This window comes from Cydia fagiglandana, chromosome 20 (genome assembly GCF_963556715.1).
Source record: "Cydia fagiglandana chromosome 20, ilCydFagi1.1, whole genome shotgun sequence".
In the NCBI taxonomy this organism is placed as follows: Eukaryota; Metazoa; Arthropoda; class Insecta; order Lepidoptera; family Tortricidae; genus Cydia; species Cydia fagiglandana.
In genome coordinates, this window is record NC_085951.1 from 2,750,538 (window position 1) to 2,763,310 (window position 12,773).

The 12,773-nt window shown below is 42.1% G+C and overlaps 1 protein-coding gene across 1 annotated transcript in view; it reads left to right on the top strand.

Annotated features, from left to right (window-relative positions):
- Positions 1-12,547, top strand: part of LOC134674844 (uncharacterized) — a 30,097-nt gene extending 17,550 nt beyond the window's left edge. The window contains exons 5-10 of the mRNA XM_063532999.1: positions 8,063-8,174; positions 9,417-10,154; positions 10,316-10,582; positions 10,775-11,038; positions 11,684-11,895; positions 12,345-12,547. Of these exons, the coding sequence (XP_063389069.1) occupies positions 8,063-8,174; positions 9,417-10,154; positions 10,316-10,582; positions 10,775-11,038; positions 11,684-11,895; positions 12,345-12,351 (1,600 nt within the window). The 3' untranslated portion in view covers positions 12,352-12,547. The remainder of the gene's footprint in view (positions 1-8,062; positions 8,175-9,416; positions 10,155-10,315; positions 10,583-10,774; positions 11,039-11,683; positions 11,896-12,344) is intronic.
- The last annotated feature ends 226 nt before the right edge of the window (positions 12,548-12,773 follow it).

The following is a 12,773-nucleotide window of genomic DNA, read 5'->3' on the forward strand; positions in this document are numbered from 1 at the left end:
TAAACAAATAAAAGTGTTATTTATTTGTCACAAATGTGGGCGACTGTGCCGTTCAAGGATCGGGTTATATATCCACGAGCGACGCTGTCGCTAGATGACATAGGTAAGTCATATATGCTGCTTAAATCATCTGTAAAGAAAGATGCACAATGCCTAATGATGACACTATGTAGCCACAGTACATTTACTGGCAACTTTCGACAGAAGATTAAAACTGTTAGAACGCCATTTGACTTTGATAAATATTCTTTCATTCATATGTGTATTTGTTAAATATTGAAATTAACGCCATCTACTCGACAGTAGGCCAAAGGTTATGGCGCCATCGCTCGAAATGATTGCACCATACCTTTGGCCTACTGTTGAGGAGATGGCGTTCATTTCAATACCTATTTAACAAATTAACACACTTCAGTGAAGGATTAAGGATCAAAGTCAAATGGCGTTCTAACAGTTTTAATCTTCTGTCGAAAGATGGCAGTAAAACTGTGGCTACATAATTGAAATTACTTCGACAATCCGCCTCTATTTCAAATTCTCTTTGCCTTCACATAATAAGGTCAAGCGTGGCTGGCCACTTGAGGCCTGTTCAGATATAGATACCTTACATACCTATATTGATTAGTGCATATAGCAAGTTCCGCGAATGTATGAACAAATGACTAGATGAATGGATGAAATGAATAGATGTATGAATGAATGAATGTATGAATGTATGACCTGTACTGTTAATATTATGTTTTTTTTTGGGTCAATAAATTTTTCCTAATATATTTTTGACATTAAAATCTCATTTTTCGAAAGACTAGGTAAAGTGATAAATGTTACACCTAAAATGTATTTAGGTCTGATAAATATGTTCATGTTGTGGGATCCAGACCAAATACAAAATCAAAACTCCATTAGATTCATTAGATAAGTACATATATATCAATTTATCATGGAATCGAGTAGGTTTTGTTATATTACTCCAGCCATCTGAATAGAGCCTATGTAGTTTATACTAATCCATAGTTTGTCGATAGAGTAGACTGCCCACTGATGAGGCGTTGGAATCAATTGCACGAACCCAACGCATCATCAAAATAAATAGTATTAAGTAGTTTTAGGTATTTATTATTTTACATATTGTACACTAACATAGATGTAGGTAGTTAAATTATATATTTTGTACTAACACTATGGGATCTATGCCTGAAATAAATAATTTCAATTTCAATTTCAATTTCAATAGTCATATAGCCTCATTGGGTTCTAGAAATGTGGCAGCAATAGGCCCACATAATGAATGGACTCGCAAGTGGGACGCTAGACACAATGAGTCAAGCCTAGTTTTTGAAGTGAAAACTTCTTTAGCGGCGCTGGGCACTTTTTGAGGTGGGGAAAAAATGATAAACTCGAGACAGCGATCACGTGACCGTAACGTTTAGATGGCCACTCATTTAGATGGCATTTAAATCAATAAAGAAAAACTCAATGACATTACATGAAAAAGGTTTTAATCTTGTACGGGTTGAAATACGAGGATCTCACAGTTACATTCTAACTTTATATCACTCAAATATAATTCAATAAAGCTACATCTTGATGAAATAGCTAATAAAAGTGTACTGGTGAATAAAACTCAAAATATCATGACCAAATATATTTAGATGCGAGGTCTGCAAGGTAACTTTACAATTTCTATTCGAATTTTAAACAATTAACGCTACAAATTTGAATTTCGAATTTTAAACAAGCTCACTGACCAGCAATTTCGGAACTAAAGTTTTTCAACAGAAAGGAGGATGGGTCAATTATACATAGTGCTGCAGACATTTTGGACTAGTCATTGAGTTTTCACTTCTGTCGGCACTCCCGGAGTGCAACCCGTTGTTTTTTTTTTACTTAATTGATATAAATACGTAGGTACCTACTTGTAGAAATGGAATGGATATTTCTCGCTGTTCTATTATATTATGGACTGAGACGAATTATCATTTGGAAAAAAATGTTTTACAAGTTCAAATGTTTTAATGCTTACGCTTTTCGCTTCATAGATTTTGTAGCAGACCGTGAGGTAGCATACGCGAATTTGATCAATTGGATATTCCTAAGAAGTTGCCGAGCGAATAGTTGGGCAAAAGGTCATGGGCGGTGACCTTGGCTGAATGAGGTCAGGCGATGACCTAACCTAACCTACCGAGTACCGACCTAGGGCGATCTCAAACTTGAAATATTATGTGATTTATTTACTTTAGACTTTCCCTTTAACCGATAGGTACTTTCTGAGAATTTAGGCATATTTCGACCACATAGTGAGAATGCCATTATATAGCTCAAAATGTCTAAGGGCCACTTGAACCATTTACTAACTCGGGGTTTACCGATTAAACCTGAAGTTACCATGGTTACCAGTACAATTTAACACAGTGTACAAGTGGCGCCAAGTCTAATAGTATAGTACTTATGAAGTCATTATTCAGTACATCACATAATGCAATTATTTTGTTCTATTGTGTGACGTTGTCCTGATGAATGTGGCACACGTTATCTAACAGTCACAGTAGTAGTAGTTCGCATCCTACCGACTGCGCCATGTCAGGAGATATATAAACGACCATCACCTATAGTCCGACAAGTTCCGTAAAAACTAATGCCACGTCAATGGGATTAGTTGTTAAGCGAACCCCAGGCTCCCATGAGCCGTGGCCAAATGCCGGGATAACGCGAGGAAGAAGATGACGTATAGTCCACCAAGAAAGTGTAGAAATTAAAAAGTGGCAATATTGTAGTGTCGTCCTAGATTGGCTTGTTGGACTGTACTTTATCAGGCGTGACTCACTCCGTGATTTCGTCGCTTTGCTACAGGTAGCTAAAAGTACATCCGTTCCACCCCAATTTTGGGGAAAGCCATAAGCCGCGCGTGGCGCTGTCGCCACCTAGCGGCCATATCTGTGCTGATCGTAACAGACGCGTTTTGTTAGAGAGTGAGTCTTCTGTACCAAGTGATATTATTTATTCTGTGACTTTATTCACATTAAGCTTACGGCCTAATTCACCATTCACGGCCATTAAGATGTCACAGCGATACGATACCGATTTGTTACTATCATAGGTGACGTTTTTGTTTGAAGAAATGTCAATTTTGACACTGACAGAATATCTTATAAGCGTTTCTCGAATTGGGCCGTTAGCCTATCCATATTAAGTAAGTAAATAAACACTTATATGTACGAAACGAAAGGAATATTGGTTACATCAGATAAAACATAAATGTGAGACGCGAAAGCGAACTTATCCCACGTTATTCTAATCATCAAGATACCTAATACTAATATGACGTGCCATAATATGACACATATGTGCATTGTGTATGATGGTCTTATCGGAAGATCAGCTCTAGAAGTCGCCAGCAACATGCTGAGGTGAGACCATTTCGTGGCACTCTCTCTTTTATTTTGTGTTTGTGCTCATGAATAAAATTATTTCTATTCTATTCTATTCTATAAAGTACACATTTTTCCCACAACGTGCAATCCGCTCAAATTTCCCTCGCCGCACACATGGCCAATACTCGGTTTCTGTGTTCAACATGCTCTCCAGACCCACTGTCACGTCACGTCGTAGTACAAACAAGATGTGACGGCGAACCCTCATATCCTGTGAGTGCACTATACTTAACATACAGGGTGATTCATGAAATGTGAGCAGGACCAATTACTCAACTCACTTAGTACTTAATTCTTTACTCAAAGAAACAAGTATAAGTTTACAGCTACTTATGCCAATGAGACACTTATAACTGTGTCATAAACATGTATACACTTTTCGAGCTATCTCTAATCAATGTTAATGGATCGTCCACCATCGTATTTAAGCACAGCAGTCATACCGTTTAATTTTTTTTGTTGGTAAGGACTATTTTAATTATTTACATTCATTGATCACCCTACAACATATAATTAATGTAGATAAATATTACGGTTATGATAGCACTTTGATTATGAACAAAAACATTGACATTGACACAATATTTCAATGGGATATGTACGATTTTTCAAAACTCTGATGATATTTAATTTAACACTTATAGATGGTCAAGCAAATCTTGTCAGTAGAAAAAGGCGCGAAATTTAAATTTTCTATGTGACGACCTCCATTCTCGCCTACATTTTTCAAATTAACCGCCTTTTTCTACTGACAAGATCTGCTTGACCATCTATATCAATCTTATCACAGATAAAGCAAAAAGTATCGGAAGTATTCTAAATTCTAATAATAGGGTGACCTTGGCCGAAAAAAAAATCAATTTTGACAGTTATAAATGAACACTTATAATTTACGAAGCTAAGATCTACCGTTAAACTGATAGCCTTAGTGTCATAACTGTCAAAATTGACTTCTTAACGATCGGGGACTAATACTATAGCATGTCTAAATAAATCAATACTTTTTTTTTATAACTGTTAAAAAATACGTTAATCTCACTAAATACTAGTACGAATTTACGAAACAGTTGCTTATAATTTACTGAATGCTGCAATGCGCAGGGTTGATCTGCTCACGTCTCTTAAATCACCCTGTATATATAGCATCGTACTTACCCACTGACAATTCGTAAACCTTATTACCAAGGTGTAAGGTTCATAGTTAGGTGTTGCTGTTATCCGCAACCTAAACTGACGACCGGGGTAAACATCTCATTCACGCTTACGTGGCCAAGGCAAGAGTGAAAGAGATAGTGATATGACCTGGATCCTCAGTTTGGTTCGCGGATAGTATAGTAATGCAGACAAGGGTAAACCAACGCAGTGGCGTGCGTGGAATCCTAACTTAGAGGGCTTGCCGCGAACCACGTTCGACGTGTTGCCTCCCTGTCACAATTACGTACGAATTTACAAGTGAGACAGAGAGGCAACATGTCGAATGTGGTTCGCGGTAGGCCCCAAGTCGGTATGGGGAGGGACATAAACAATGGTTTCCGTGACCTCTGTAGCTGTAAAATATTTCCATATTAAATATTAATACAATCGAACTAGGACAAAGGTCAGAATCTCGTGAACAGGCTTGAAACTTGGTATTTATGTTAATAAAGGATGACTCACGCTACGACGGTCCGGGCCAGGGCCGAAGCTTCCCACACATCGTTTTCTATGACGTGTGATCGGTGATCACGTGATGCTTTCTATAGAAAACTGAATTTGAAGAAAACGTTTTTCCGTCAGGAGAAATTCGACTTTTATTGTAAATCTACACATTGTATGAAAATAATGATCTAGGTAGGGGAGACCGAGGTGAGTTGTGACAGGGGAGAGTTGTGACATCGTTGATTTTTTGGAATCTATTAACTAGAAACTAGGTCGCAACAGTGTGCGTTTGTTAGCTCGTAACTTGAACTAACAAACGCGCGCTATTGCGACCTAGTTTCTAGTTAATAGATTTCAAAAAATCGACGATGTCACAAGTTTACAACTGTCCTCTGTCACAACTTACCTCGGTCTTCCCTATCACAATATTTAAAGCTTATTAAATAACAAATACTGATTATGCTGAAAAAATCCTTCTCAGTGAAAACACTTGATCAAATCGTCGGGTGACAAGCAAAAGTCACTAAGTACCACCACAAGTTCATAGCCATAGTGAACCATATTAGTACTAAAAGAACGTCGATTTTTGTTTAAATTTTAGTAATTAGTGACTTTTGCTTGTCACCTGACGAAATGCGAAGCAAAATTTTTCGATCTAAAAAATTAAGATTTTTTTTTTAAATCTTTGTCTCATAACAAGCGCGTTTTTTATACAAATAATAAGTATACCTTTACTCTGCTTAGTAAGTATTTACTATTTAGTAAGCAGAGTACTTAAATAAAAAACTTAAAGTGAAAATAGCCTCTAAAACAATTTCGCTCTGTCAGCAGAAACGTTCGAACCCAGTTCATGAATAGCGTAGGTAACTGTTCCATATTTGCACCGCTGTGTTTGTTCCATTTTCCCGACTAACTTCACAGCGATAAACTCTGAACGTTCCAACTTGTGGAAATGTTGAAACGTGGAACGTTTATCGGTATTGTAACTGCTTTGCTGCGATATAACTTTTGTTTTGAGTTTGTTTTAAAACTATGATGAAATATGAATTGTAAATGAGTTTCAATTTGATTTAATTATGTCAGTGCACGTTTTAACGGGGTAGATTTGATTTTAAGGCAAAATAAGCTCTTTTTAGGGTTCCGTATCCAAAGGGTAAAACGGGTCCCTATTACTAAGACTTCTCTGTCCGTCTGTTTGTCCGTCTGTCTACCACCAGGCTGTATCTCATAACCCGTGATAGCCAGGCTGTTGAAATTTTCACAGATTGTGTATTTCTGTTGCCGCTATAACAACAAATAATAAAAACAGAAAAAATATATTAGTGGGGCTCCATGGGACAACAAACGTGTTCTTTTTGCCATTTTTGCGTAACGGAACCCTTCGTGCGCGAGTCCGACTCGCACTTGGCCGGTCGCTCGCTAAATAATAATTAGGTACCTACTACAACAATCCTATTACCGCCTACAACTCTCATCCAGTGTAACGAAAACAATGCGTCACAAAATAGAATCTCAAATAAGCAGATAAACACGACTCTGATAGCTATTAAGCCCGCATGTGTCCGCGCCCTACTTATTATGTAACCAAGAGTTTTTTGGCTTTTGAGCATAACCCAAACGATAAATCTACTTATTTAAAGCGGAAAGCAAATGCAAATATATTGTAGAGTTACCATTGCCATACGCGTGCGCCCGAGAAAAGACCGAAAATACGCAATGCGACGAAATTAAAAATGCGTTTACCATTGTCGACCACATACCATAAACAACCTATGTAATTTAGGCGGGTTAATTGTATTTGGTGTGCAACAAGAAAGCTTTGGTGGGAAACAAGATGTCTATCGTTTTTGCATTTAGGACTTTAAAAAAATGAAAAACGAAACTACGAGGAAGATAATAGCGCTTTCTCTGCTTCTCCTATTGTAAATATGTTCCATAAAACCATTCCTTTCAGACTTCGTCCACTATGTACAGATTTGAACATTGCAATATTTCATTGCACTTTGTCATTGCAAATAACATCCTTAACGAAAGTCTATATCTTTAGGTATTTCAATAAAAGTAAACAAACAATTTGTACGTTTTCGGTAGTTACAACATTTATTGGTTAACCGACCAATCAAAACTGAACGACCTGACTTTAACCTACATTATTTGATCGTGTAATGTTTTCATCTACCCTCAACCGGCTTATGGAGCCATTTGAGGGTAGATTTTGTTTACTTTTATTTAAAAATACCTAAAGATACAGAGTATAGCTTGATCCGACTCTTTTGTTATTGTAATCTTTCATCTCTATAGAATACTTGCTTTTAGATTTAAAGCGAGTATCCCATACCCGTAGAATCCTATCTTTCACGGTTGACTTATTCGCTTGACGAATGGCAATATTATCTTTGAACGTACATATTCGTTAGGGATGCCATGTTTACGAAAAGCGATTTAATTATGCGTAAATATGGTTTAAAGGTTTTTTAGATATCAAAGGCAATATAACGAGAATCATGAGGAACATTAACTGGACAGGGATTGGAGTGATGAAAGCTTTTGGATGAGTATATAAAAATTTATTCATGTGAGGATTATCTATTGCTTGAATAAGGCAGATAGCGAAGTTTCGATTTTCGTGTTTCGCGGTAGGCATTTGTGCAACTACGAAGTACTCCAGTGACGAATAATGAGATCCCTAGCGGTTTTCATATATATTGGTGTTTATTTAGTCCCCTGCAATAATTTACAGGCTGGATATATAGGTCATACTGAGCAACTTTTACTATGGGAACCACTAAATCGCGAAAAATAAAATAACTCTCCCAGGGTATCTAATTAATAACTAAATAACTCTACCAGTAGTATCCCTTGTTGCAGATGAGGTAGTGTAAGCGGTCGCATGGGCAGCCTGCCGGACTTGACGGAGCGGTCGCGGCCAGCATCCGTGCGCACTGCAGCTCGCACGGTCTCGGATCCACATCGACACCACGCTATCAAACAAGTAAGTGGGAGAGAGAGAGCCTGCCGGACTTGACGGAGCGGTCGCGGCCAGCATCCGTGCGCACTGCAGCCCGCACGGTCTCTGATCCACATCGACACCACGCTATCAAACAAGTAAGTGGGAGAGAGAGAGCCTGCCAGACTTGACGGAGCGGTCGCGGCCAGCATCCGTGCGCATTGCAGCACGCACGGTCTCTGATCCACATCTACACCACGCTATCAAACAAGTAAGTGGGAGAGAGAGAGCCTGCCGGACTTGACGGAGCGGTCGCGGCCAGCATCCGTGCGCACTGCAGCCCGCACGGTCTCTGATCCACATTGACACCACGCTATCAAACAAGTAAGTGGGAGAGAGAGAGAGCCTGCCGGACTTGACGGAGCGGTCGCGGCCAGCATCCGTGCGCACTGCAGCTCGCATGGTCTCGGATCCACATCGACATCACGCTATCAAACAAGTAAGTGGGAGAGAGAGAGCCTGCCGGACTTGACGGAGCGGTCGCGGCCAGCATCCGTGCGCACTGCAGCCCGCACGGCCTCTGATCCACATCGACACCACGCTATCAAACAAGTAAGTGGGAGAGAGAGAGCCTGCCAGACTTGACGGAGCGGTCGCGGCCAGCATCCGTGCGCACTGCAGCACGCACGGTCTCTAATCCACATCTACACCACGCTATCAAACAAGTAAGTGGGAGAGAGAGAGCCTGCCAGACTTAACGGAGCGGTCGCGGCCAGCATCCGTGCGCACTGCAGCACGCACGGTCTCTGATCCACATCTACACCACGCTATCAAACAAGTAAGTGGGAGAGAGAGAGCCTGCCAGACTTGACGGAGCGGTCGCGGCCAGCATCCGTGCGCACTGCAGCACGCACGGTTTCTGATCCACATCGACACCACGCTATCAAACAAGTAAGTGGGAGAGAGAGAGAGAAACCAATAACATCCATCGTTAGTGCTTCAAGGAATGCTCTGATATAAACACAAGATAAAACCATTGATTGAGACTAAAGGCTGACTCACGCTAGACCGGGCCGGAGCTTCCGGCACTTCATTTTCTATGGAAAGCACCACGTGATCACCGATCAGCCGTCATAGAAAATGTCATGTCGGACGCCTCGGCCCGGGCACGGCACGGTCTAGCGTGTCATCCTTAAGACAACAAAAACAATAATGCCTGAGCCAGCATTTTTTTATGCAAAAACATTGGAAAAATGTTGTCCATTTTTAAGAAAATGTTATTTAATGGTTTGCATTCATTCTTGTGCATTTTGGTGAAATGTAATTCTAGCTGTCAGTCTATTTTTTTAGTCTAGTATGTTCTTCTGGAGCAGCTCATTAACTTATTTTTCTTCTAACAGATTCCTGTGAGCACAATATACAAGAAAGAATGGCTCTGGAAGAAGCCAAAATCCTCAGCCAGAGCGCCCGCAATTCCCACATCCTCCCGCCGCCGAGACTCCGTGGCCTCATCCGTCGGCGCCGCTTCGGTCCGCCGGCTCATCGCCCGCCAACCCCCCAAGATCCCCAAACCCGTCGTCCAACGATTCTCCCTCCTTTGTGTAGCCAGTGGTCTTTGTGCAACTGCCCTGCTCCCTTTCACAGCCTTCGCAGGCGCGGAAGCAGGAGCAATGCCTCTAGCAGTCATGCATTCGGTAGCAGCTTTAGTAGCACCGTTTTCCCCTTTAATTCTTCAAAAGACTGGGACTAGAATAGTCGTTACTGTGGCGCACGTTCTAGTCTGTATATTGTTAACAGCGCATATAGCTGCTACTCCTCTTTCTGTGTTACTTCCACTTTATGGTGCTTGCGGTTTCGCTTTATCTCCGATGTCACTGGCTTTATGTGCGTCAGCGACTACACTGGCTCAGGCAGCAGGCGATGAGTGTAGAAGGAAGATAGCTTTAAGGAGAGCTCTGCGGGCGCTCCGGGCGGCACAGGATATAGGGCTGGTGTGTGGGTCCCTGCTGCTCGGCGGGGCGCTCCTCATCTGGCCTGAAGACATGTCGCCGGCCCTGTTCACGGCTGTGCCTACAAACGCGACGGTGCCGGGGTGGCCGCCGCCTGATGACTCGTATTTTCCGGATGAAGAATATGAGGTAATAATTAATGCTTGCAATTTAGTATTTAATGAAATTTTAACGTTTTGAGCTCACGAAACTTCACATTTTGGTTACATTTGGACGTTTTTCGTCCTACCGTCAACACTTCTAATGTTTGAAGTCTCTTTTGCCCTTTCAACTGATTTTTTTTTCTCTAGGAGCAAACCTGTGGCGCGGCGGGGTGCCCCGACGTACAATCCCTCTCCGGCACCACACTTACCTCCGACGGCCGCCGAGCGCTCGTCGCCGTCTGGGCGCTACTCGCTCTAGTCGCCATAGGCCTAGGCGTTTATGGCGCCACATCGACGCCCGCGCCTCCGCCTGATGCGCGATCTATAGTGCGTGATCCAAGGGCGCTGCTTAGCTTCCCGATGGGGCTGTTCATTGGTCTTCAACAGGGGTTTATTTATACGTCTTATATTAAGGTAAGATATGTATGGTGTCATAATATGGGCGCTGCTTTCTCTAGTCGCCATAGGCACGAGGTCAACTGTGGCTTGGCTTCCAGATGGGGCTTCAGCAGGGGTTAATAGACAAAAAAGATTCATAAATAATATTAAAGTTAAGTATCTTATAAAAACTGTTTTTGGTAAGCAAATAAAAAGTCTACTCCTCAGTGGTACGGTGTCTGCGTCGGCGGCTGGACGTGCGCGTGGCGCGCTCTCTGCGGCGCAGGTTGCCTTCAAGCCCTAGCAGCCGCCACGCTAAGCATGGCTGCCGCGCGAGGCAGACGGGGCGCGCTAGCGGCCGGAGGCGCCGCGGCACATGCCTCGCTGATGCTGGCACTGTTAAGGTGGAGAGCAGCTAGGACTGATCTGGCGTTGCCCGCTGTCGCTGCTGCGGCGTGGGGCGCCTGTGCGGCGTTATGGGACGTCCTACAGGTACCCAAAAGCACTATTTACATTTCACCGCCGGCCAAACATAAAATTGCGGTGTTGTGTACACAGTACAATTTAATATAACGTGATTTTTTTTTTGTTTTAAATTTTTTACACAAATTGACTAAGCCCCACGGTAAGTTCAAGAAGGCTTGTATTGTGGGTACTCAGACAACGATATATGTAGGTAATATATAAATACTTAAATACATAGAAAACAACCATGACTCAGGCACAAATATCTGTATCATCATACAAATAAATGCCCTTACCAGGATTCGAACCCGGGACCATCGGCTTCATAGGCAGGGTCCACTAGGCCAGACCGATCGTCAACGGCGGCAGGGTAAATTTAAAGCATTGACGAACTTATGTAGTGATCTCTGCAAGAGTAGTGTAAGGTGGTGGTACTGGTGCTCGACATGCTAATGCCCAATAGATGACATCCTGCTGTCACCTCTATTGACAGTGACTTAAGTTTCACCACCAGTATCACCACCTTACACTACTCTTGTTCGCTGTAACATATCATTAATACGTGTTGATGTACGCAGCGTATAACATTAAGACCCAGGAATAACTCATTACATTGTAGGTAATCCTTCGGGAGAAACGTTAAATAACTGATTTATTTATTTATTTCACCAGTCGGGAATCTGCATCGGTGGGCCAGGCTGGCGCGGTCCCTGGTCGCTGACGCTCGCGGCGCGTCACACCGGGCTGGCCCTAGCGTGCGCGGCGCGGCAGCTGTTGTGCGCGCGCTTCCAAATTGTTGCGCTAGCGAGCGCGCTAGTCGCCGCGCTAGTTAGCCAAGTAGCGCTGGAACTGCGACTGCGGCCCAGTGAGGCGCAGAGACACAGGTTAGACAGCATTTGGTTTAGTCTCTAGAAGATAGTCTTGATAATATTTTTTTAGAAGTTACAAGAATGACATGATAATCCTGAGTGTGTATATATAATGTGTAATTGTAAATTTCTTAAGCTTTAAAAAAACCGATGTTACCGAGCTGAAACTGGTGATGTACTACCAATGTACTACTAATGCTGTAAAATTTGATTTCAATAAATATCAAATATCAGCCTCTTGCAAAGTGATTCTAGCTCGTAGCATACTTACTTGTAATTGCACTACGTACCTAATACCTGATTGATATTGGTGTTAATTTGAAATACGTTTAAAATATTTCTATTGATATATTTTATCTCCAGCACTCCAATTCCTGTTCGGGCACTACAGTTTTTTTCGTTAAGTATTAATTTCGGCAAAATACCACATTTTAGCAGCAATCTAACACCAGGCTTTCCCACAGGTCCTAGCGAAGGGCCACCATGACGACAACCACGACCTCGTTCATCGCGACGTCAGACGACGTCGACGTGCACGTCATCAGTTAGCCGCAAACGCGTGACGTCACTCGTGACGTCGCTAGTGCGGACAGCAGGACATCTGTGAAGAAAGTTGTGAGTTAAGTGTAAAAGTACTAACAGACGGGCGTACCGGACCGCGACCTTGGAAGGAAGTGAGAAGTGGAAGGTACCGTAAACTGGGGTTACTTGATTCGTGTGGTAACCTTGATCATCGTTTTTTGACGAATAAGCAGTTGATTTTTGAACGCGAGCTTAAGAATTTTATGATGTGGTTGGCGACCTTAACAGAAATATAAGATAAAAATGTTCAGAAACCAACTCCTTATAGTTTATAACGGCAGTTAGCGGTACGTCCGTAAGGTCGCGGCTAT